The sequence below is a fragment of the Hippocampus zosterae genome, chromosome 10 (genome assembly GCF_025434085.1).
Source record: "Hippocampus zosterae strain Florida chromosome 10, ASM2543408v3, whole genome shotgun sequence".
In the NCBI taxonomy this organism is placed as follows: Eukaryota; Metazoa; Chordata; class Actinopteri; order Syngnathiformes; family Syngnathidae; genus Hippocampus; species Hippocampus zosterae.
In genome coordinates this window covers 12,822,754-12,843,672 of record NC_067460.1, presented here as the reverse complement: position 1 = coordinate 12,843,672, position 20,919 = coordinate 12,822,754, and the positions used below count along the sequence as shown (strand labels likewise).

General features: G+C 41.8%; 1 protein-coding gene across 7 annotated transcripts in view; it reads right to left on the bottom strand.

The window, feature by feature from the left end:
- The window catches only part of plch1 (phospholipase C, eta 1), a 58,367-nt gene that overhangs the window by 4,947 nt on the left and 32,501 nt on the right, over positions 1–20,919 (bottom strand). For 3 of the 7 annotated variants that reach the window (XM_052077432.1, XM_052077433.1, XM_052077430.1), the window contains 17 exons: positions 20,421–20,514; positions 18,574–18,777; positions 17,305–17,425; positions 15,526–15,697; positions 12,066–12,173; positions 10,613–10,771; positions 10,036–10,098; positions 9,161–9,249; positions 8,066–8,163; positions 7,793–7,972; positions 7,507–7,614; positions 5,825–5,949; positions 5,657–5,741; positions 5,323–5,469; positions 4,996–5,075; positions 4,793–4,852; positions 2,024–2,408 (listed from right to left, as the gene is read on the bottom strand). In XM_052077432.1, coding sequence (XP_051933392.1) covers positions 2,024–2,408; positions 4,793–4,852; positions 4,996–5,075; positions 5,323–5,469; positions 5,657–5,741; positions 5,825–5,949; positions 7,507–7,614; positions 7,793–7,972; positions 8,066–8,163; positions 9,161–9,249; positions 10,036–10,098; positions 10,613–10,771; positions 12,066–12,173; positions 15,526–15,697; positions 17,305–17,425; positions 18,574–18,777; positions 20,421–20,514 — 2,278 coding nt within the window. Of the gene's footprint in view, positions 1–797; positions 826–2,023; positions 2,409–4,792; positions 4,853–4,995; positions 5,076–5,322; positions 5,470–5,656; positions 5,742–5,824; positions 5,950–7,506; positions 7,615–7,792; positions 8,164–9,160; positions 9,250–10,035; positions 10,099–10,612; positions 10,772–12,065; positions 12,174–15,525; positions 15,698–17,304; positions 17,426–18,573; positions 18,778–20,420; positions 20,515–20,919 lie in introns of all 7 variants that reach the window. The other 4 variants (XM_052077434.1, XM_052077435.1, XM_052077429.1 and 1 more) reach the window with 4 other exon arrangements.

Sequence of the window (20,919 nt, the reverse complement as noted above, 5' to 3'; positions counted from 1 at the left end):
TTGTTGCACATGAACAAATTGACAGAAATTGAGTGTATAATGCAAGACATCAAGCCACCCAACAAGCGCAATGATGACAACGAACAGTCCAGCCAATACAACGTAAACCACAGACAAATGGATCACCAAGTACAACTGTGAGGGAGAAGCTGGAGAATGAGGCTTTGGAGTCCATGTTTTCAAACATCATATCGGGAAAAGAGATGGTCAGATGGGACTGATTAAATGGGATCGAATGGTACAGCGATAGAGTTCTCATATCATTTTCAATAGCCCCTTTTCCAGTGCATATCACCGTCTTGGGAATGGCTTATGTATTTCGGTTTGGGTTGGTCTGTTTTGTACTTCAATAGTAAAGCAGGAAACTGCAAAAAGCACATTGCATTGACCACATCAGTCAGAATGAGATGCGCTGCTAAACGGCAATGTAGGACAGTTGAGCCTCCTGTAGCTGTTCACCATATTAGACTTTGGGCAGAAAGAAAATGGGCCACTGCAGCAGAGGGGCGACTTTGAAGTAAAATACTAAAATATCCAAAGCTAAATCTAGATGCTAATGTTAGCGTGAGCGGCAGTGTCTTCAGGTTGCCATTTGCGATCAGCTTGGGACTCAGAACCCACGATGTCCACAAACTAGAAATAGTACCTGGAAGTACCCGATTGTACGAGCCGTGTTGAGCCGAGTAGGTACCATGCAGTGGAAAAGGGATCAAATAGAACACACTGGGAGGACGCAATACTGGCACGTTGATTGAACGATGCAACCTTCAGACAAGCGGCACTTAAGTCTGATTTACCTGCAGGAACATCCTAGTCACTTCTCTACTATCAAAAAGCAGAACAAATGAAGACGGGACAGAAAAGGCATGTTAAGGTATCATGGAGAGCAGGCTGCAGTCTGTCAGTTAACATGTTTTACACCACAATAGTCCTTAAAGTTGTTTATAGCACAGCAAGTAAGCAAAGGAGCTGGATTAGGCATACCGCATGTTAAAGGAAGAATTTCAAATGTTGCTTTCAGACATAGCATGCAGTTTAGAGTACAGTAGAACCTCCGAAGTCCAGGAGTTGGTCACCCTCCAATTTGTTTGTATTCCAAAAAGAATAAACAACACCGGTGTGATCATATAAACGGCAATACTTGTAGAGGCACCGTTTAAGAGAGTGGCTGCCGTTACAGCAGCTCCTATATTTTGTTCTTCTAATTCTTCCTATCATAACTTTGCTGCTGTGAATTGGGAATTTCTCCATTGTGAGACGAATAAAGGTTTTCTTATCTAAGTTTTTAGTAAAAATAGAACTTTCAAAATCCTAATTCAACTGTCCAAAAGAAGTTCACAATTGTATGATAAGAAAAAAATAGTGGAATAAAAGTCCACAAAGAAATGTAAGGAGGTTTTTTTTACAAGTGTACAGTAAAATTGTGCAGCGGGAGGTGTGTGTTGGTGTCACGGAGGTGAACGTCTTCACATAAACGGTAATGTACTGAGTAGCCAGGACATTCAAGCAAGTCTCGCTTTGCTCTGTTGTGCAAAGTTGATTTCCAGTTCTGTGATAAAAATCATTTTTCCTACTGGCCATGGCTGGTGGCCTGAGGAATGCCACAGAAAATGCAAAAGATAACTTTAGAAGTATCAAGTCAAGTTAAACTCACAGAGTTTAACTTGGGACAGAGGTGTCCAAACCTTTTCTTCCAAGGGCCGCATACAAATCAAAGAACGCAGGAGCCACTTTGACATTCGTCACCTTGAATTGATTTCGATGGAATTTTAGTATATGCCAAGGGCTGTTAAAAATTGGGACAGCGGGCTGCAAATGGTCCCCGGGCCATAGTTCAGACACCATTAATTTAGGAAGTTCCACTGTGTTCTAACAAAAAAACTGAATCGCAATGGTTTGTTTAGTTGGATTATAAAGCGGAATGATTATAAACTTGAATGTTGATTATTCAAAAATGTAAAAAAAAACCCAACAACGACAAAAGAACATTTTTTTAGTGTTAGGTGAGAGACTTGATACCCACCAATGACTGCATTTGCACCCATTTCATGCTCCTTGTCTCCAGAGCACAGAGTTAGCTGCCCCTGTAGAAGCCTGTCTAAAGGCATGGAGGTGGGTCTGTGGGTGAGGGGGGGCCGGGGCTGGAGCCTCTTTTCCCCCCCTGGCTCCTTCCCAGAGACGCCCTCCCCGATCGTCTCGACGCCCGCACCGTTCTTGTGCTCTGACATGAAGGCCGCCGATTCAGACAGAGACATCTTGGTTTTCTTGCGGCCCTTGGCTGGGGCGCTGGCGGTGCGGCGCAGGAGATGGTCACTGATGGAGCGTTTCCGAATGCCTGCCGAGGTCGTATCCACAGAGGACTTGGAAGTGCGGTTGAACAAACCGCGGATGCCTCGAAACTGATTTCCCTGAAAAAGAAACGCAGTGAGTACAAACGGGATGAAAATGTTTTCTGATGTAGCCTTTACATGCCTTTATCGGTGTTGCCTTTATGAAGCCCTTGTGTTTTTAGATACCACAGCAAAAAGTGTAAAACGCCATTGTGATTTACGCAAGCATGCATAAAGTACAAGGTTAAAAAAGAATCTGTTGGCGCACTGCTTGAAGAAGAACATTTTTCAGAGCCGTGACAGAGGCAGTTTGCAAAGTCAAACACCTGAATCTTGACACTTAAGACTGCCGCTCATCAGATCTTCTAAATGCAAAATGAGGTGCATGGGGCTACACGAGCCTAAACAATTGTGATAAAATGTAATTGCACCCCCGCCCCATATTGCAATTCTGATTTAATATCCAAAGATTTTTTTCAAGGTCATCCTCCCATGTAATTTTTGTTCACAAACACAAGCCATAAATTAAATATGAATTACAATCAACAATATTAGACCGGAATAATGCACACTGTAATTGTAATATAGTACGCTGGGTTTATGCTAAAGGAGAATGAACCATTAATTAATAAGAAAGACAGTTTTTTTAAATATATATACAGTACTTCAATTACAGTTGTTCACTTAGTCACTGTGACTTCCAATCTTTTAAATGTTCACTACAACAGCTTCACAGCATTCTACCAAGCAAATGTGGCGTAAACATAAATCATGACAACAGACAGATTACAATAACAGTGCAAATCATTTCCGGACTCCAGCCCGCTCCAGTGGGCTTCTGGCCAGAAAATTTGTCGCTGTAAGTAGATTTGTCTGTCCTGGTCTTTTGTCTTGTAATTGAGTACTGCAACTGCTTGTCTTGTCTGTTTTATGATGTTTCACATATTTGGTTCTTATTTCTGCCATCATGGTTTTAAAGTCGTATGTGTCCAACTGTGCTATTTTAGAAATCTGCCTTGGGACTATGGCTGAAAACTAGCATTTATGCTAAATTCTGTGCATTTACGCAGTTTATTCTTATGTTGATTCATGTGCACCGTCCCAATGAAATATATTTAAAAAAACAAAGAATCTATGGCTTTATGGCTTCAATAGAGGGTATTGCTAATGCTATATTTTATATTGCACTTATACTGAAATGTGTACAGTTGTTTTCTGAAACATTTATTTTGTGCAATGAAACACTTTGGGTTTTTTCTCTCTCTTCCCCCACCCCCACCCCTCAATTTTGCTGCTGTCGACTGCAAATTTCCCCAGTGTGGGACAAATAAAGGTTTTCTTATCTACTATTCATTGTTTCAAGAAACAAAATGTACAGTAAATATGTGTGTAAAGCAGTTAATTTATCTATGCACTATACAGTGATCCCTCCCCTATTATTTTACTTTATGTTAACCGTTTTGTTAAGCGCTTTGTTAGAGCTGCCGCTGTTGTGAAAGCACTATATAAATCAGCATGTATTGTATTGTATTGTATTGTATTGTATTGTATTGTATTGTATTGTATTGTATTTTGTTAGTGAAGGTCAAGGTCATCTTTCTTGTCAAATATGCTTTACGTATGACATGCAGCATAGATGAAATTTCTTCCTTTCAGTCCTCCTCAGTGCAAACATGCTGTGCATTAAACACACAGCTAAGACAAGATAGCAGCTAATGTAATGTAATGTGAACATGAGCTATTATTATATTCATAAACTAACCTAACTTATACATCCTCTTGTTTCTTGTTTTATGTTGAGAGGGATGAAATTTAACCTGTGCTGTATGTGTAACAGACAGCACATTTGACAATAAAGTTGTATCCGATCCAATCCAATCCAATCCAATCCAATGTTTAAATCTATTAGTATACAGCATTCATGTTAGTTACTTCAAAATTTGCTTCTACATGCATGTATACCATTAAATTTGGCCTTATAAATATTATGTAAATGTACCTATATGGGGGGGGGGGGGGCGCTGCTTCGCGGATTTTCGTTTATCGCGGGTGATTTTGGTCCCCATCAACCCTGATAAATGAGGGATTACTGTACATAGTGCATATATGAAAAAAAGAAAGACTACCGACTGAGTGAATGAGATGACACCCCCCTTCTCCGAAATGCAGCCTTTGTTATTTGAAAATTGAATTCTCAGACACTGTGATGTCAATTTGAATCCCATGAATTGTTCGACCTGAGCGAAAAGGCAAAGTAAATGTGTAAAAAGATAAAAAGGTTCTGTTACGGCTCTGAGGTGACAAAAAATACGGTATCTGTGTGACGTGGGTGTTTCGTGTCACACGCAAACAGTGTCCATTTTCTATTTGATATATATATATACATATATTTTTTTGCATTCATGCATTTTCCTACAGTTCATGCAGAACCACACAGAGCTTTCACAAAGGCATCCGGATACCTTGCTGGATCCTAGAAAGTGCATTATGGTAAAGCTGGGATTCAGGACTAGAGGACTCCACTAGAAAGACAAAAGGATTGGCAGAGAAGCGGATAAAGAGTGGTTGAAGAAAAGCGCATTTCCTCAGGCCCTCTTCCAAAATAGATTCCCACTGGCATCAAGCGCTTCACGCTGCAGTCAGACAAGGGCAGCGGGATACTCACTTTGCCGTAGACGTCGTGCACTGACACGTGCACAAAGATGGACGCCTCGGTCAGGCCCTCGAGGTAGACGTGTCTGTAACCTGGTGAGAGATTTTTATAAGAAGCGAGAGTCAAAGCCGACTTGACACAAAAAAAAAAAATGCTGTCAAGATGTAACAAGAAACTTGAATTCAAATGTGACAGCGTGTGATGTCGGGTGTGTCCAATTTTTATTCTATATTAACTCATTCAGTACCAGCCAATTCTGTACCAAGTCTGAAAAGACGTTTAAAAACGTCGTTGGGAGTGAATGAGTGAAAGACGGGGCGAGGAAATGTGCACACGAACCGGGCATGAGGCTGTTGAAGGCAACTGTCCGTTGACCGATAAAGTCTCGTCCGATGGGGTCATGATCCCACACCAGGAAGCGCACAAGAGCCACCTCGGCCATGTGCAGCGTGAAGGACAGCGTCTCCTCCCACACCGGATTGAAACCTCGGTAGAGTCACACGAATTAGTCAATAGAAAGTCTTTCTCAAATGCCATGTAAGGCCGACTTAATGAGGGAGTTACGCCATCAGTCCGCCCCTCTCCTCTGCTTCATTAGCTCATCTGACTTTTTGATGCCATAAGGCTTATGGCAAAAGCACTTCACAGATACTCTACCGTCTGGCTGTTTTACCATTGTCATCAACAACGCGCGTTTGCTCCTTGCAGCAGTCGATAGGCAGACCGATAATCTCTACTTCAACGAATGGATCAATAATCTGGAAAAGAAAAAAAAGACAGTATGTCATGTGATGGAATCAACGATCACTGTTTATTTTTGTCTGCCCCCCAGCCCCCGTACCTCTCCGCGGTCCCCCAGCATGGAATCTGGCGGTTTGGGCAAATGCTGTCCGCTAATGATCTTAAGAACGAGCTGCTTCTTGGGACATGCTGGAAGTGGGTCATCACTAAATGGGTTGAAAGTGCCTGCAGGGGATGTGAAACATAATAGCTTTGATGTGAATGCCATCACTCAACAATACCCAAATACTCTGGATGCTAAGATTATTTCTCCGGGGTTTCAAGAGAGAAAAGTGCAAACACACACGCACAAAAGCAGACCGCTATAATGCAGGAAAGTTATGAGGCAGTAAATACTGCATCATGAACCAGCCATCGAAGGTTCACCACCCCTCTGTTTTGTTGTCAAGTGAAGATTAAATGCCACATTAGCTGCTATTTCCTCCTGCAAGTTTGATGGGCATCATAACCCGTTCACTCGTCAAAAGGAATTCTGACGTTTGTATTGAATTGACTGATTGCTTAGTCGCATCTTGAAATGACCGAGGCATAAGGTGAGCTATTCTTCATACAAAGACACACAGTATGTTGAAAAACATACTTTTCTCAGAATTCTCGGCACCTAACTTGAACATACGTCAAATAAATATGACAAATGATGAACATCTATCATAATATTGACTAACCATTTTGAAGGTACTGTATTTGGAAATGGAAAGATTTTAGTTTTGGAACAAAGTTTTATGGACTGATGAGACCAAGATTAACCTCTCCTAAAATGGTGGAAAGGCCAAAGCATGGAGAAAGAAAGCATCTGCTGATGATCCAAGACACACAAGCTCATCTGTGAAGCATGGTGGAGGTCATGTCATGGCTTGGGCTTGCAAGGCTACTTCCGAAACGGGCAGCCTGGTCTTTATTGATGATGTACTGTAACTCATGATGGTAGCAGCAGAAGGAATTCTAAAATCTACACTTTTCAGAACAATGCATTTAAACTAATCAGGAGAAGCTTTATCACGCAACAAGACAATGATTTAAAACACACTCCCAACACAACATAAGACTTCATCAAGGGGCATAGTGGAAGGTCAATCACCAAACCTTCACCCAATAGAGCATATATTTTATTTTTTTACTCCAGGAGAGAAGAATGAAGGGAGAAACGCCCAGAAACAAACAAGAACTGAAAGAGGCTGCAGTAAAGGCCTGGAAAAGCAGTTCAAATGAAGATCGGATCATGCCAGTGAAGTCAATGGGTCACTGGCTTGATGCAGTTTTTGCAAGTAATGGATGACATAATATTAAATGATATTCGTTTTCTGTTAATTTATTCATGCCTGTTTCCAATGCTTTTGCTCACTTGAAAAGTGGGTGGCTTCAAACAACTCGGGACTGTTCTGTCCCGAGTAGTTTAACACATCTAGATGTAAAATTCCATGAAATAAAAACTGGAATTCTGAACTATTTGATCAGAAACCCAAATGTCTTCAGAGCACAACAAAGACAAAGGAATTGATTGTGTCGTTCCAATACTTTTGGAGGGGACAGTATATAGTTCTCAGTGTTTTCTTTATGTTTAACTGCAATCATTCTCTACATAATGTTTTTATTGGTTCACAATTTTGTGTCTAGAACGGATTAGTTAGATTTCCATTATGCTTCAGTTTCCATACAATTTGGTTTTGGTCCAACTTGGATAAGGCTCATTCCAAAAACCGAAGCGACAGTATATTGCTGTACCTTTACACATGGGCGGGGGCTTGAGGACGTATCCGCTGCCTCCATTCACCATGAACTTGGCCCTGTTGAGCTGCATCATTCGGCCTTCCGTCTGATAGTTGAGCGCCACTGAAAGGCAAATGTGAAACTTGAATGAGATTCATCTGGAAGAACACCATAAAAAAATCATTTAGGATGAACTCGATGACAGTTGGCTCAAAAATGCATTTTCAGGAACGGGCGGGGATTGCGGCACGTATTGATTTCATTGTCGCCGGATGCGCAGAAAGGCGGAAGACGAGCTTACCCAGCTGACAGCCGACATTCCAGTAGAATTGGGGATTGAAATTGGACGAGTCGATGCGGTATGCCGAGGGATAAATCCGTGAAAGCTGCCTCTGATTGAAAGCCAGGAAGTGCTCAGCTCTGTGATGGACCAGCGACTGGGCCCTGGTCTCGCTGAATGACAGAACATCGCCCGGCGTACCTGAAGACAAACACGGACCAGGCATGTTTCCAAAAATGAGATTTGAAATTGCAGCGGCACTATATTTGAGCTGGCAGGCGCTTTTTCCGCAACCTTCGTTGAGACACTCCTGCGAGGCCACGGAGTTGGTGAAAACCACCAAGTTTGACAGATCCCGACTCAGCTTCATCGTCTTCCTCTTCCTTCCTCCCCTACCACAAGAAAACAGAAGACAGTCACAGCATGGACGACTATTAGTTGATTAAGTGGCACAATTAACGATGACTTAGCTTGTATTAAAAAGCAGTTTTAAGACTCCAGTCATTGGCGATGAAATGGTTTATGGTGCTTGGAAACGCGATGAAAAGCAGCCAATGTGACATTATTTAATTCCAGTTCTAATTCATAGAATTAGAGTCAAGTATATTACTGTTTTGTAAATACACTACCTGTCATATTTATTCATTCATTTTCCGATCCGCTTATCCTCACAAGGGGAGGGTGGGTGCTGGAGCCTATCCCAGCCATCTTCGGGCAGTAGGCAGGGGGCACCCTGAACTGGTTGCCAGCCAATCGCAGGGCACACAGAAAAGAACAAACATTCGCGCTCACACTCACACCTCGGGACGATTTGGAGTGTTCAATCAGCTTGCCATGTATGTTTTTGGAATGTTGGAGGAAACCGGACTACCCGGAGAAACCCCACACAGGAAGGCCGGAGCTGGAATTGAACCCGGTACCTCTGCACTGTGAAGTCAACGCACTAATCACCCGACGACCGGGCCGCCCCCGTGATTATGTAATCACTTGGATTATTTTGCGGCTCATACAAATTAGTAATGCATAATTTCTGGTGCAGTAAACTTCATTAACACTACTGACACCTGGCCACCGTGGAAACCTTGCACACTGCACACCCTCCACACACACATAAGCAGCATGCTCCGGCTACATTATCATCCGGGCTAAGCTTGTCTATATCAAACTATGAACAACATTTGAACCTGTCACCCCGATATAACTTTTGTTACTTTAGGGAAAGTCTTCACATTTCAAGATGAAAGAATGGCATTGAGAGCTTTTTTTGTTTTTTGTTTTTTTGGGGGGGTCAAAAAGGGTCAAATTTGACACCAAGTATGTAACTGTTAAAAGCAGCAGTCAGTGGTCATCATCCTCATCATGAATGTGAGAGTGTTTTTGCAAATCTACCTGTACTGTACTCCGGCTTCCCGGGTGGACGTTTCCTGCTCGTCGTCCTCCTCCCCGCTTTGGCAGGTCAGCCGAGATTTGGAGTGCCTCTGGACAAATCACGCAAAACAAATGACAAACGATACATCGGGCGGATATATTTCCGATGTGCATGCCTCACGAGTGTCACCTACAGTATAGCATATAAGTGGCTGATGAAGTTAATACCACGGGAGTAAGTGTGTGACCTGAAGAGTCCAATTCAGAAGAGTTCACAGCAATTACGACAGGGTGGAAGCACCTTGCCAGCACATTATGTGTGCTGATCCGTGCACGCACACTCGTGATCTCGTGGCGCAGGATGCAAATGATGTAACTCGAGTGGAGACTAGAACAAAAAACTAAAATTTAATTTTAAAAAAATCTAAAGATCTGAGCTATTAAGCAGAAAATAATGGAAACGAGGGTATAAAAGAGAATGGATTGTATTAGATAAAATATAATACAATAAAATGGAGCGTAGCTGCCTCATGAAAAAAATAAAAATGCATATTCTGTTAAAAATGAATGAAAAATTATACATACCAGTAATAATAAATAGGTAGCGCGTAGAAACTTCAGTAATAAAAATCAAATTCCAAAAAAAATTAAAGAGAAGAAATAAAATATCACACGTCCTTAGAGAAAGTGCAGCCTGTTAGCTATAACAATACCTTAAAAAATAAAAATAAAGTTCAAGTGAAGCCCGGTTGCTCCAGTAATCAATAAGTGTATGAAAAATAAATTTAAAAAAACAAATATATGATGCTATTAATGGCTCTTGACGCCAATCAAAAATGTGCAAATCAGGTCTTCACATGGCCTCAACAAGGTTTATGTGAAGCAAATGCTCCCACCTTCTGTTTGATTGTGGTGATGAAGGATCGGCTTTGAGATTTCTTCAAAACCCCTTTGGAGCTCTACAACACACAGCGGGAGCAACAATGTAACTACTATATACCCACCAAGTTTGGAAATGAAGCAATGTAAACGGATGGTAAAATGTGCTCTGCGGTCTGACACATTTGCTTTTGATGACAGTAACCTTTGGCCTTGCTATTGAATTTGCGTCGTGTGAAAATGTGTTCAATAGACGGACCTACTTGATGGAAAGCAAGCGCTTCTGTGCTGTGAGCATGAAATTGTGAAGCTGCTTGTCGAAAAAAAGTCGGAAAATAACCCGCTCTTATCTTCAAACAGCATTCGGGAAACACTAGCCTCTAAAAATAGCCCAAGATCCAAAGTGGGCTAGTGAAATATTAAGCAATGCCACTTCAGACTTGTAGTTTTTCATCACTTTGGAGCCATTTTGATGTGTTACATGGCACACCACATCTGCAATGGGCATGTGTGTGTGTGTGGTTGGGAAGGGGGTGGGGGGACGTGGGGGGATTCTCGTCTCCTCATTCCCGTAGATGACTGTTCCCGCAGTACCTGGCGAAGGTTCTTCTGCAGGCCTTGGTGCGTGGCCCTCAGCAGAGCTCTGATGCTGAAGCTGTCTGTGTCTTCCTTGTCGCCGATACGAGACTCCTTCAGGAGAGAGTCCAGCTTCTTCCTGATGTGACACTCCACTTGGTGATGGTGACCATTCCCCTGTAAGGAAGAGGAGAGTGGATGATGAAATCATGCGGAACAGATTACTGATTCATCCTAAAGCAATTGAGTGGCTGACCCATACGTTGGGCCACTATTGTCTCAACACAGCAGTCTATGTTGTTTCGGTCGGAACAAAATAACTCAAGTTCTTCACTATGATATAATGTTCATCATAATTTGTTTACAGCAGTTGCTCCTGACTCAACTCCCCTAAAAACGCTCCCCTATAGGCACCCCCACAATTTATTGGCATCATCCAAATCCATTTCAGCGCTTGCCCAACAGTGCACTGGGAAGCAATTTAAAATACAGTTTTGTTGCACAGGAAGGAAGGAAGGAAGCAATTATCACGCATTGCAGACTGCTGGCTTCAAATTTTCGTCTTCAGCCAAAGATGCTTGTCTGGTTGCGGTTTTAATGAGCTCCCTATATTAAAAATAAAAGAAATATAAAACTCGTCGATAGAAGCCTGCTCCCGCCCTTTTTAAAAAGGACTAGGCTCATCCAAAGTGGCATCTGCGGCCCACGCGCCTCCAGCTAGATATGGGGAGAACGTGGCCGTATTTAGTCACACAGGGGAACCATGTGACAAATGATTGGAGTGCTGTCCTGCTTTATGTCATATTAATAAGGAGAACACATGCGGGCATCATCTGATAAAAATATGGAGAGACTGTCGAGAAAGATGAGCCACTTTCACACAATACTTGCATTGTCCTCATCGATGTGCGTCGCCATTTTTAAACAATAAGTGTTTCGAGGGACATTTGGTGCCATTTGTTTTGGTAGTTTCAAGCCATTTTAGCTGTGTAGTATGAATATCCTGTCATTTAAATGTGCTTCAATGTCCATGCCTGTGTAGGTTTTCTCCGGGTATTCTAGTTTCCACCCACATTTCAAAACCGTGCATGGCAGGTTGATTGGGCACTCCAAATTGTCTCTCGGTGTGATCGTGAGTGTGAATGGTTGTTTGTCTGTGTGTGCCCTGCAATTGACTGGCAACCGGTTCATCAAATCGAAATAGTGGCACACTGTGTGTTGTGTTTTATTGTTTGTTATTGTAAAGTGTCCTTGGGTATCTTGAAAGGCGCCTGTAAATACAATATATTATTATTATTATTATTATTATTATTATTATTATTACTTGTCAGGCATATTCTGTCAATGCTCACTGAGCAGGCGCCTAACAAGGTTTTCTGTCATTTCTTTCCTGGAAAATGTCAAAGTGAACCATCATTCTATTCAAAAGCAGCATTGAAATATCAACATTTTAAGGTCTGCGGTGTCTCACATTGCTGTTCTTGAGCTTGAAATCGTCCTCAATCTCGTCTGCACTGTCGTCGTCGGACACCTCGCCTTCCTCAGCATCCGCAGACAGATATGCAGGGAGACTCTTGCCCTGCACGGTGTGAAAGCGATAAAAAGTCATCACCCGTGAATAGTATGTCTCAAACACAGCATTGATTGCTGCATATTGTTTCGTGCTATTTTGAGCAACCAAAGTACGGAAGGGCCAGAATCGTTTAATCAATACTGTCATGAATCATTCAACTGCTCACCCCAAATTAAATTGTATCAACTTTGATTGAAAGTTGATACAATCAATACACCATCCATTATTGAAAAATAATCGTGCTTGGTTTGACTTCTAATAAAGTGGGTGGTGACATGACCTTGGCTTCCGGTTGACCCCTGCTCTAAAGAGACCAGCAAAAAAAAAAAAAAAAAAAAAACACTACAATGGCAACCAAAAAAAAACCCTACTCTACGCTTAAAGAGGAGGCGTACTTCTCCAAATGACTCATGTGGTTCTTTTCCCAATGTTGGCACATTCCCACACACATACGCAAATATACAATCTGCTGCCGACTCTCGGAAAAGCTCCCCAGGAGAGGATCATCCGGTCGAGCCGGAGCACATTAGCGAGGGTGTGAGTGGGAGTAGGTAGATTTTCTGAGCTTCTCTGTGAAAAAAAAAAAATCCAAAAATCAATGGCCAACTCTCAGCCCTCTGTAGTCTCTTGGTTAACATTGCAGCCCCCTCATTTCAAAAAGCCGCCGCACATTTTACCACCACTCGTTTGCTCCTTATTTGCCTTTTTTTTATGTGTCCGTACTCTTGGAGGCTGCTGAGGAGCTGAAAGAGGACTAAAAGGCTTTGTGGGAAAATCAATGAAGCTTTTTGACTTTTTGGGGGGGATCTTCACTCGGAAGAGACAAAAGCTTTTTACCATGGGAACAATGCATGCCGCAGAGGGCACCCATAATACTAAACACGCTAGAAAAGCCCTCTCCCTGTCTTTGTGTCTAGCAGCAAAAAGCGGCCCCTATGCTGTTAAACATGGATAACTAAGCCTCCACCGCCTTACGTCACTGCTAAAATCAATTATTCTTTTCGTAACGCAAGAACAGAAAAGAGAAATGGAGATCATTCTCAAAGGTTTAACGATTGCTTCAACAATGCTAGCTGGAGAAGTATTGGATCTCCTGCACTGGTTTGGAATCAATTGCTGAGGTCTCTTTTTCGATAGCGGACAGGAAAGTTATAAGAGTCATACGACTCACGGCTTTTCATTTCATTGCTTATCTTCATTTTTTTTTACACAAATACAATATTGAACGTGATTATGAATTTAGAGCCGTGGTAGTGTGTACGCTTAAAGGCATAGCAGCAAAATTCACCCGTTTTATCCATATTGGGGTGGGGGGGGGGGCAGCAATTTTGCCACTTGCGGTTGACTGAAAATGGCATCACACCTGCTCAGGGTTCAGGTAACAACCAAGCAACATCTTCAGTCCTCTGTGAAAATCAATCGGTTTCTTGTTGCGACCCAGAGGAAAGACGTCTAAAATGGCGACTTGCAGCATCAACATCTTGCGATGTGACGTCAAGCTAAAACGGCCGTCGTGAGTCGGACAGCAATCAAAACGATGGTATCAAAACATTGCTGAATTAACGAGCGCTGAGAAGAAGCACTTTTGCGGCAGCGGCGGCACGTCAATGGGCATCAGCGGGATTTTGACAACTGAATCTTTAATTTCCACTCAATGAACAGTTCTATTATTTATGCAATGCTCACATTAAGGACAGTTTTTTCCCCCGCACCACACAAATATTGCTGCTTGTCCTCTGAATGTGGCAGCGTCGTAAAAACAGATGATACCGTCATGAGACGTCTTTAAATATTGAAACCATCCTGTGGTCCGTAATACCAATTGTTCTGCATTTCTTTTTGCAAGAAATCTCTTGTGAGAACAGGCCCTCTTAGTTTGACCATTACTGTCTCTTTTTCTTCTTCTTATGAGGTACATTGAGCGCGGCCAATTGAGATGTCATCTTAAATTTGATCATTTTGTTGAATATTTAGTTCAATTAGCATTTGAAACATTGCCAAAGCGGAACAATCGGGTAAATGTGAGATCATCTGCGCTAATGCTATTAACTGCGTTAATTGAATAGGTTTTATACTTCAAAAGGGTCTTTACTATTTTCATCAAAATGCATTTACCGGTACATTGGGCGGAACTGTGTTAAACGTCCACCTTACAGTGCAGAGGTGCAGGGTTCGATTCCGGCTCTGCCGGCCTTCCTGTGTGGAGTTTGCATGTTCTCCCCCCGCTTGTGTGGGTTTTCTCCGGGTACTCCGGTTTCCTCCCACATTCCAAAAACATGCATGGGCCAGTGATTAGCGCGTCGACCTCACAGTGCAGAGGTCGTGGGTTTGATGCCATCTCTGGCCTTGCTGTGTGGAGTTTGCATTTTCACCCTGGGCCTTTGTGGGTTTTCCCTGGGTACTCCGGTTTCCTCCCAGATTCCAAAAACATGCATGGCAGGTTAATGGAAAAACTATAAATCAGGGGTCAGAAACCTACGGCTTTTTCATCCTTATGTTGCGGCTTTGCATGGCTTGGGAAAAGAAATTGTAAGTGTCCGAAAAAAGTGCTATTTTTCTTAAAAAGGTGCATCACTGCTGTTATGTTCTATGACTGTACACTATGGGGCAGTGTTGCTATGAAAATGTTGAGATGAAAAAGGAAGGATAGGCGTTCTGCAATGGCAACTATTTGAGTTGTACAAACTAATGGTGTGCTGTTAATAGCCTGTTTATAGAATGCCATGTTTGGCTACACTCTGGCCTTGTTATTTTACCTCCCGACATCACAACTTCTTCCTTTAGACCATGTGCAATTTCGGTGATTGGCCTTCGCCTTCTTCAAAGACGTTTGCGAGCACCCGGCATGTCAGAAGGCAGATTTGACAAGCGGCATTATTTTATTTGTGCTTGTTTGTTTGTTCAATTGTCATTGTAAATCATAAGATTATTGTGATCTCCAAATATTAAAATACATTAATTTCTATTTTGTGTTATTTTTTTGTCGCACTTTTCGACAACATGAAGACTTTCAACCCAAGGTAGACCAAACGATGGAGAAATCTTTGAAAGAAAATGCAAATATCTGAAGAAAATGAAATATTCCATGATGCCTGCGCAGAAATGGTTCTTTGAGTGTAAAAGGTTGCCGACCCCAGCTCAAACTTGTCCCAAGGTGCAATAGTGAGCGCGGATGGTTGTTTGTCTATTTGTGTCCTTGGATTTAGGTCTGGGCCCTGGTTAAGCACTTCCAAAATCCTGAAATTCATACTTTTCCATTTTGAACATATTTCTTTTCATTCCAAACTCGTGCCACGTTCACTTTCTCCAGCATGGTTTTGCCGCTTGGATCCCATATATCGTCTTGGTTTTGACTTACTTTAATGAGAATCTTGCCCTGCAGGCTCTGAGGGCTCGGTAACGTCTTGGACTCTCTGCTGAGCACGTGCCCGACGTCCAGCTTGTCAGCAAACACTTCTCTCAGATACTGGGCAATCTTCTTTTGCTGCTGGATGCTGCAGTGATTCTCAATGGACAGAAGCACCGGGTACCTGCCACACACCACACATGCGGTTTACGTCAACAGAGCGTTAGGGTGAGCAACAAAGAAACGGTCTCGTCTCTTCGTGTCCCTAAGTTCACGTCCAACAGACAACAAGTGAACGTTTCAAAGAGGAAATCGAATCTGTTGTGACAACTATTCACCTCTACGTCTCGTGTGTGTGTGTGTGTGTGTGTGAGTGTGTGTGAGAAAGGTTCTATGTGAGACGGTGTTTTCAATTAGAAAAGTGACTTTTGGCCACGCGGTAGCAGAAATGTCAGCTTTGTCAGAGTGACAGCTTCGCCTTGGGCGGGGAAGCAAGCCTGCCTTCACCTCTTCACACACCCGCATATAAACACACGGGCGCACACAAAACAGACACACACACACACACACACACACACACACACACACACACAAACAGGTGCTGTGCTTGTGACAAAAAAGGGCCAACTGAGCGAGATACATCAAGTTATTTCATTTCACTTATAGTGACAAGCTGAGATTCTCTCGGTTGAATCATGAGGGTGTGTGCGTGTGCGGCGCTTTGCCACTTCCACACAGCCAGGGGCCCTTCATCATACTAAGAGATGACACGATGGATAAGAAGCGTGTAAAAGGAGAACAGACGTGACAATAAAGAAAAACGTGATATATAAATATGAAAAATAAAATGCGTCTGCAACATATGGAATGTCAAGAAGGTGGTGCCTTGAATTATGCGTTTGATTCATTCAGTCACCATGCTTGTAACTCAAATCACGCGACGGCAAGGACAGTGTTTCAAACGCACTGCGACACAGCTAACAAATCCATGTATGGACAAATACGAGGCATAGCAGCCAATATAAACAATGTTTAAAGAGGGAGAAAGTGACAATAGAGGAGTCACTTGGACCGTGACGCACCACCACCACTTTTCCCGCTTTGAGAGCTTTAGCTTCATATGTCATGAGCTACAAGCAAAACAAACCTTGACATCTATTAATTGGGCACGCAACGCATTGTAAAGCCACCGAGCAAACAAAACAAGCTGAGAGTTTAACTAAATAACAGCTAAACGGGCGCACAAACTCAATGCAATTCTATTTTTGTTCCAACAAGCTGCTGCCAAATTGAAACTCCACTTCAGAGTTAATTACACCGCTTGAATCCGCTGCCTTGCTGCCACTGCCCTGAAAGGAAATAAACGGCTTTATAACCAGAGCCACTGGCTTCAAATGGTAAAGGAAAAGAGTCTGGATCACTTCGTTGAGGTGGTATTGGACTCTGTGGAGACAAATGGTCACTCCTGTGGGGATTGTCAGGAAACACTGATCAGCAGATGGTGCGCTTAGATGCTAATGATGGCCAAAAATAACGGCGTTGCTTTAGAAAGCCAATGTTGGCTGTTTAAACGTTAAACCTGTTTTCAAATCGATGACGGCTGACCGGTGCATTTTGTTTCTTATTGAATAAAATGCAGAGTTCTGCTGATTTTTTTGGTATTTCTGTTTCATTAAGTGAACTGTTTGCAGGTACTCAATAACGCAATTAACCACATGTAGAATTTTTGCGGACAGAATGTCATTGATGTTTGCCACGGAGGAAGTCAATGAACGGCATCGGCGAGCTCACTGGTTATTGATGAAGGCGTATTTGTTGATGGTCTCGATGACTGACTTGAAGGTGATCTTGGAGGTCAGCGTGTAGCCGTGCTGGACCATTGGCTCGCCATCTGGACCGTCCCAACAGTCCACTGCGAGAGACAGAGAGAGAGATGAGGAAAAACACACCTTGTGTGTCATTCTCGTAAGAAGAGGGCCTCTTGTCCTCTTAACGCTGCTTCTCATTGCTTATCGTGAAGGTGAAGTGATACTTGGGGGCTTGAGGACACATTATCGCAACTTGGACAGACTTGACTTTGGATTTTCTAAATGACCCCGATTTAACACTGAAAGCTTTAATCTTGCCAGAAAGAGAAGAATTTATTCGGTAAGGACCAAACATGCGGAATGCAGTATACATGGTATTCTGACTAGCACTGAAGTACCGTATTGGCCCGAATATAAGACTGGCCTGAATATAAGACGACCCCTTCTTTTTCAAAACTCAAGTTTGAAAAAAAGACTTTTTGAACACCAAATGAATTTTTATACAGAAAGGAATTAAAGTACATCTCAAACAAATAATTATAATATATTTATTTTACCTCATTCAAATCTTAATATCTTAACATTTAAATATGTAAACTAAAGTGAAATCACATTCGTAAATGAATGGCTTCTGGTTTTTTAAATGTAAATGACAGCATAACTTCTCCTTAGCAGCAGTGTTTAAGATTGAATGATTGTGTCTTATGTGTCGTGTTGTATTATGTTGGATTATGTTATTATGGCTTCAAGATGGCGCCAGCAAGAGTGGCTGCCCTTATATCAGCTCCTATACTTTTTGTTCGTCTCCTTTCATAACTTTGCTGCTGGAAATTGGAATTTCTTCATTGTGAGACAAATAAAGGTTTTCTTATTCTTATACAAATACGTGGACTGCACTTCCTAAGCACTGAATTGAGACTATAACAATTAATAAATAAATGTTACAACCATGCATCCTGTCTGAAAAATAATACCAACACATCAACTGAAACGAAGCATTGACGGAACTAGCCCAACTCATCATTCATCAATAAAGTGATTGGTTCACAAAGACTTTACCTCTATAGTGTATAGTGTGGCTTTATTGTTCAGTTTTGATAAAACTGCTCCTTCTGAGTCCATGCTGACACGTTTAATAAGATAAGATAAGATAACCTTTATTTGTACCACACTAGGGAAATTTGCAAAAAAATTAATGAATGCATGTTGGCCTGTTCTGTTTCTGTGACATCACGAGCGAACGTCCACTGACCTTCGACGCAGCGACAGCCGGACTGGAGAACCCAGGCATACATGTCGGTCTTGGAGTGCGACAGCAGCTGGTCTCCGGTCAGGTACGTGTTGTGAGAGGAGGCGATGAAATAATTGCACAGAGGTTGATCCATGTCCTGGTTCACGTCATTGTGCAGCGGGTTGAAAATATCGCACGTTGGACTGCGCATGAAGCTTGTAAAACCTGGAAGGAGACAAAGAACACATGAAGACATACTGCCCAGTTGTGATAAAACTGCCATTTTTGCAACATCCTGAAAAATACTGTACGGTACTTTGAAAGAGGATATACTGTAATTTGGACAAAGGTGCTTCGACAACAGCATGCTTCATGCAATAATACAGTAATACTAGTTGTTTTGAGAGTTTTCAATTTAATATTAAAACATTTTCTCACAGCTTATGATCTTTGAAAAAAGAAAAAAAAAGTATTTCAACTTCAGTTATTTCCCGCAAAAAGTTTGAATTTCGTGTTGTTAAAATGTTTCTTAGAATTTTGTTTGAATGAACAACAATAATAATAATAATAATAATAATTTCTGTTCTTTTTGTAATGTCAAAACTGGTTTGTAAAAGTAAAAGGTAAATGTCTAATATTTCATGCTGTTCAAAAAAAAAAAATTTTTAATATGACATTATTCTCATGAGATTTTGATTTCATTTTTATTTTATTCATCCATTCATTCATCTTCCATACCGCTTGACTTGGATTTTTTTCCCTTGAGAAGTATTTTTTAATTCTCATGTGTACAATTTAACATTTTTAAATCATATTAAGGCTTGAAGATTATTATTATAATTTTGGTCATTTCAAAACATAATTATCACACCAATATTCTTTTTCTCAATATTAATGTTTTTTTTTTAAAGTAATTTTTCCAGACTATGAAAAATGTAAACCTCATAACTTATTTATTTTAATCTCAATGTATCACAATCTAAGGTGTACAGTATATCAATCCGCGGGCCGCTGGTTGGTGACCGCTGCAGTAACAGTCACTTCATGTCATGCAACAGTCACATGATCACATGACATCAGTAAGCTGATCATCCAGTATTTAAAAAAAAAAAATATATATATATATATATATAATTGAGGGGCAAGTTTTTAACGGTAACGGATGAGGAATCACAAGTCCATTTATCCATCAAGGGAAGAGGACGGAATGAGACAAGGGAGGGGGTGGGGGTGGGGGGGGGGGGGTCTTGCTGTGGAAACGCAGTTATGCGAGTGGACATCCATCTTGTCATGCTTGTATCAAATTCTTGAAAATATTTGCCGTCTATGTGAGAAAAAGGTTATTTCTGTCACAAAGGATCATGTTGCAGGCCCACAGGCTTTAAGCCAGCGTCATGCCGTGATCCTCCCACGACGGTAACAATGACATTAGTCTCGCTCCTACACCTCCTCGCGTCAGCCTCGCGTTCGCTGCCGCGCACTGACTTCCCAATTTTCTCACGCCTCCTCGCTCTGTCGCCTGCCTTAAGTGGAGTCTTCAGCTGGGAATGATCATGACGTTGAGGGAGAGTGAGTGCTCGCTAAAAAACTTTTTTATGAAAATTATTTATGGGCAAACGTATTGGCACAACGGCGACATGAAACGACTGAAAGGGATCGGGGAAGAAAGGTCTGCTTGGTAATTCACTTTGAATGTGTTTGATTGGGTTTTCTCCGGGTACTCCGGTTTCCTCAAATCAAGATGCACTAATTTTTATGCCGAGCGGAGGGGCGCTGTCTATAAAAATGGAGCCATTTTTCAAGCAGTGTCTGGATACATTATTATTAATGCATCAACAGAACGCTATACCCAACACAGCAAGGCTCACCTTCAATCCCCATGACACCATGTTGTTTGTTCTCATCGGACACCTCAAACTTGTCAATAATTTCTGCCACATATTCTGGAGTTATGTTGACCATCTGCAGAGACAAAACAAAAGCTATAATATTTTGGATGGTATCATTTTATTAGCATTTCGTTCAGTGTATGTAGATTTTAAAAGAAATTGAAAAGATCTAATATGGAGAGAGTGAGGAAAATGGCAGGATGTGGGTGCTGCTGTTTTGGTTAGCAACAGGTTTCAACTAGCTCAACTCTTTATCCGCTGGTGAAGAAGTGCGTCGATGAACTGAAATAATTACACTCCCTTCCAAGCAACTCATTTAGAACATGTAGTAATGTTTAAATTCACCCGAGAGTTCATAAGAGCCTCTCAGTCTCTGATTGTGAACAAGAGCGTCTGACGTGCGGTCAGTGTAGGCAAGTGAGGCACTCCCGCCGCCCCCTGGTGGCCATTCCATTCAACTGCTGTCATTATTCGTGGT